Source organism: Bombina bombina, chromosome 4, assembly GCF_027579735.1.
Source record: "Bombina bombina isolate aBomBom1 chromosome 4, aBomBom1.pri, whole genome shotgun sequence".
NCBI classification, from domain to species: Eukaryota; Metazoa; Chordata; class Amphibia; order Anura; family Bombinatoridae; genus Bombina; species Bombina bombina.
The window spans coordinates 457,328,625-457,333,053 of NC_069502.1; the positions used below are offsets into that span (position 1 = coordinate 457,328,625).

The following is a 4,429-nucleotide window of genomic DNA, read 5'->3' on the forward strand; positions in this document are numbered from 1 at the left end:
CATGTATCATGTATATGAAATAGCAGCAGTTAAAGATATTAAGCTATCTTATATTTAATGTAATAAAGTAAATGATGTTTCAAGATAAACTAGCAAAAAGTACATGATTGAGCACAAATGTGTCCTGGGACCCTAAAGATCACTGGCTGACATGGACAACTCCCACAGAAAAAGTCGATTTATTCAGTAAGAGAATATCCTTAGAAAAAAAAAAAAAAAAAAAAAAAAAAAAAAAACTAATATATTGTGAAACATTCTCTATTTAGTAAACACAGGAAAGATAAGTATAATTATATGAAAAAACAAACAACCCAACAAATGTACTTATGCTTTGCCATTTATTGAAAAGTAGCCATTTTAAATGACAAAATAAAAAAGGTAAAGGAAATATTTGTATACAATCTTATAAACCTGCAAAGCAAATAATGATGCACTCTTATGAAGTGAAAGGACTTTTATTAAGTAAACAGCAACGTTTCGGGGCTTCTGCCCCTTTGTCAAGCTAAAAATGCAATGCACATACAAACAGTTTATAGCACAGCTAATTAAAACAAGGACCAATAGGAACACACATAGAGGGCGGAGTTACACAAAGGAAACAAAGTTTTTTTATATACACAGTAACCCCAATTTAATTAACCCCGTGTTGCCATATAGGAAATCCTAAAGGAGCAAGATTAAAAACAAAATATGTGAGGGTACATACAAAACTCCATAGCCATCTACATATAAAGAGATATACACGAAGAAAAAAGGAAAAAAAAAATAATAACCAATATTAAATCATAATAATGGATTGAGATCAAACTCCCGGTTCATACCCTTGGGGTAAAGTGTATCTAGTTTCCATATCCACTTAGCCTCTCTATACAGAAGCTCTTTATGTCTATCACCCCCCCTGGGTTTTCTTTTTATTTGGTCTAATACCATGAAGCGGAGTTGATTTGCTTGATGCCCCATCTCTAGAAAATGTGCTGGCACAGGAAGATCTTTAGTACTATAACTTCTAATGGTAGACTTGTGTTATCCTATACGGTCCCTTACCCTTTGGGTGGTCTCCCCTATGTATAATAGCCCACACGGACATTTAAGGGCATATACAACGTAAGAGGAATTACAGGTAAAAAACCCCAGTATTTAAAATTTACAACCAGAGTAGGGGTGACAAATTTCACCCCCTTTCATGACACTGTTACAGTGGGGACAACCCAAACAAGGGAAGGTACCATTCTTAGGTTTCCCAAAAAAAGGAGACTTATTAGTTTCAGAATTGACAGTAGATCTAGTAATCCTTTTGCCACAAGTGTACCCCTTACGATATGCTGCTCTTGGAAATTGAGTGAACTCTTTAATGTCAGGACATGACTCTTTTAGGATATGCCAATTATGCCTAAGAATACCTTGTATTTTATAGCTTAGGGTATTAGATGTACTGACAAAAGTTAATCTTTTTGGGGTGACTTTTTGAAATTGAAATTGGACCTCACTTCCGTTAGTTCCTTATCAGAATATCCTCTCTCTTTGAATTTAGATTGTATCTCATTGAGTCTGTTTACCTTAACTGAGGGGTCAGAGACAATTCTATCAACCCTAAGGAATTGAGATTTAGGAACTGATTTGAATATAGCAGGAGGGTGGAAACTATTTCTATGAAGTAGTGTATTTTTATCTGTTATCTTAACATAAAGGTCAGTTTTAAATTGACCCTTATCTTTATACACCAAAGTGTCAAGAAATTCAATTTTAGTAGAATCATGTTTAGTAGTAAATGTAATAAACGATGCTGATCTTTCAATATCATTTTTCAGTTGGTCTAAGCAATCAGGGGTGCCCTGCCAGATAATAAATAGCTCATCTATATACCTATGCCATGCCAAGCAGTGTTTTTGAAATAATGGGTGATTACATACATCCCATGTGGCAAGCACAGTATTGTCATCAAGACCACTGACTTGTTTTATTTTAACCAAGAAATCATTTGTATCTTTAAATGTAAGATTTACCTTTTTGTACCAAAGGGGCCAGAACTTTATCCATCCATAAACTTAGCAGCATTACTCATAATGGAGCCAATACCGGCCACTATAGGGCGCCCCGGAATCTTATAAACCTGAGCAGGTAAAATGTACCACTGGAAACACATTCAAGGAAAGAAAAATGAATGTCCTTTTAAAGGGATATGAAAACCAAAATTTTTATTTTATGATTCAGAAAGAGCATGCAATTTTAAACATTTTAATTTACTTCTATAATCAATTTCTTTGTACTCTCTGTATCTTTTGTTGAAAAGCAGGGACGTAATGCTTAGGAGCCGGTCCACTTCAGGAGCACTATATAGCAGCAGTTTTGCAAGAATGTTATCCATTTGCAACTGCACTAGATGGCAGCACTATTTCTTTCCTGCTATGTAGTGCTTCCGATGCATATCTAGAGCCGCGTACAGCAAGCGCCTCCAGCGAGCCCAGAACGCTTCCAAACGAGGTGCTGGACGTTAGCTGAACGCTCAGATGAAATCACTCCCAGGGCTTCCAGCTTGCTGGTAACGCTGGGAGCGAGAGGAGCAAGCGTCGGAGCTCACTATGACAAGGTTTGGGAGTGTTTACTTAACACTCCCAAAACTGTGACGTCTGCCCACCGCCACATCATCCCTCAGGGGATTTTAACTGGCGCTGGGTCTCAGCGCTTGCCGAATGCGGCCTAGGTATCTCTTCTACACAGAATATCATGAGAAAGAAGCACATAAGACAATAGAAGTAAATTGAAAACTTTTTTTTAATGTTTGCCCTGTCTGAATCACAAAAATGTTTGGTGTTTCATATCCCTTTAGGATGTCTACACTTTAGCAGAAGTTGGACAAATATCCTTAAAACTCAGCCTAACAGCTTTTTAAAAACTGTAAAATAGTTTAACTGAAAACGCTCCTTTACTGTCTAACCGTGATGTATATGATAATTACAAATAGTCAGCATATAAAGCAATTGCAACGTAATACAGTCGTATAGATGAATCAATAGGTTGGGAAATCTAGTACCAATCAACTATTATATTTTGACAAATGTCTATTTTTGTTTTACATTTCACAAGTATCAGTACGTAAAACGTGTAACTAGCTTCTAAATTGTTAAGCCCTGTATTAGAAGCAAAAGTCCCCTGTTCCTGATTTAGGAACGCACATTACACGAGGTAAACATAATATTGTGTTATACCAGATAGTCAAAGCTCCCTGTGTACACTCTAGGCTTGTAAAAGGCTTTGTTGAGGGGACGCTGCTCCGTCACATACACACCTCCTCTAGTAGGTACATACAAACCCTCCCACTACCACACACGTCTCCGGTACCCCGTGTGCTTACCCAGGGACATGTCAATCTTATCTATGTTTTCAGGGATGCTTGCTTTGTGTGGCACCATCCTGTCTTGTTGCACCAGCCCTTCTATCACGGAAACTCGCGCTTGCTTTCCAAACACCAGTCACTGTAACACCGGTGCTCTTCAAAATCTCCGAAACCACAAAAACTAGGCCTCACAGCCAGCTGCCTTGGTACCCGTTGACGTCACGGAACGTCATTTGCGTGCGACCATAGAAGGGTTTGGCAACCATCTTTGTGAAGGTATCGCGAGTTGATCTGCAAAATCTCTTGGGTTGAGCGCGAGTATACTGAGTGACAAATACAATTGAGGTGTATTTAGTTGTGTTTTTAATCTTTATTAGACATATTAATTTTAGAAACAAAATAAATTACATATATCTTATTGTACAGAAATCTAATCAATACATATTTCCACAAAACTATGCTGGGTTTAATCAGTTCAATCAGGCGTGAGAAAATAATTTAGAACGCTAAACTAAGATTTTACCCTAGAAACCACAGGGCCCAGTTGCAAGGATCTTAAAGTGAAGGTCAAGTCTGGTGTAGTGGTTAACAGTTTTAAATAGCTTCAGTAAATTAAGTATGATGTTCATTCATGAAATTCTTTATAACTAATATTAAAAGTTTTATTTGTAACCTTTTAAATCGGCTCCGTGTCAGTTTTTTTATCCGCCCGCCATATTGCCGTTATTGATTGACAATTCTTTGATCCAATCTATTACCTACCCCCGTGGCGTCCAGCCCCTTTTCTTTAGCGTCATTACAATGTTATGTGCATGCGTTAAACCAACGAGAGCGTCATCGTCATGCTCATTCATGAAACGCGCATGCGTAGTCCGCTCTCATTATTTTGGATACATTGAATTATTAAACGCATGCGCTACTGAGTGGAAGATACGCATTTAAAATAGGCTGTTGTGCACGAGCGTAGTCTGCTTGTAGGAACGAAAGCGACGTCACTACAGAGAAATACGGAAGTGTGGTAGGGGAGGAGCTAATAGCAATAACGGAGGTATTTTATATATCTATTTTATTTAAAAATGAATAGTTTTTTAGAAA

At 37.5% G+C, this 4,429-nt stretch overlaps 1 protein-coding gene across 1 annotated transcript in view; it reads right to left on the reverse strand.

Annotated features, from left to right (window-relative positions):
* Window positions 1–3,580, reverse strand: part of FYTTD1 (forty-two-three domain containing 1) — a gene marked incomplete in the record, with an annotated part of 405,415 nt that extends 401,835 nt beyond the window's left edge. The window contains 1 exon segment of the mRNA XM_053710315.1: window positions 3,353–3,580. Within this exon segment, the coding sequence (XP_053566290.1) occupies window positions 3,353–3,410 (58 nt within the window).
* Window positions 3,581–4,429: the final 849 nt, after the last annotated feature.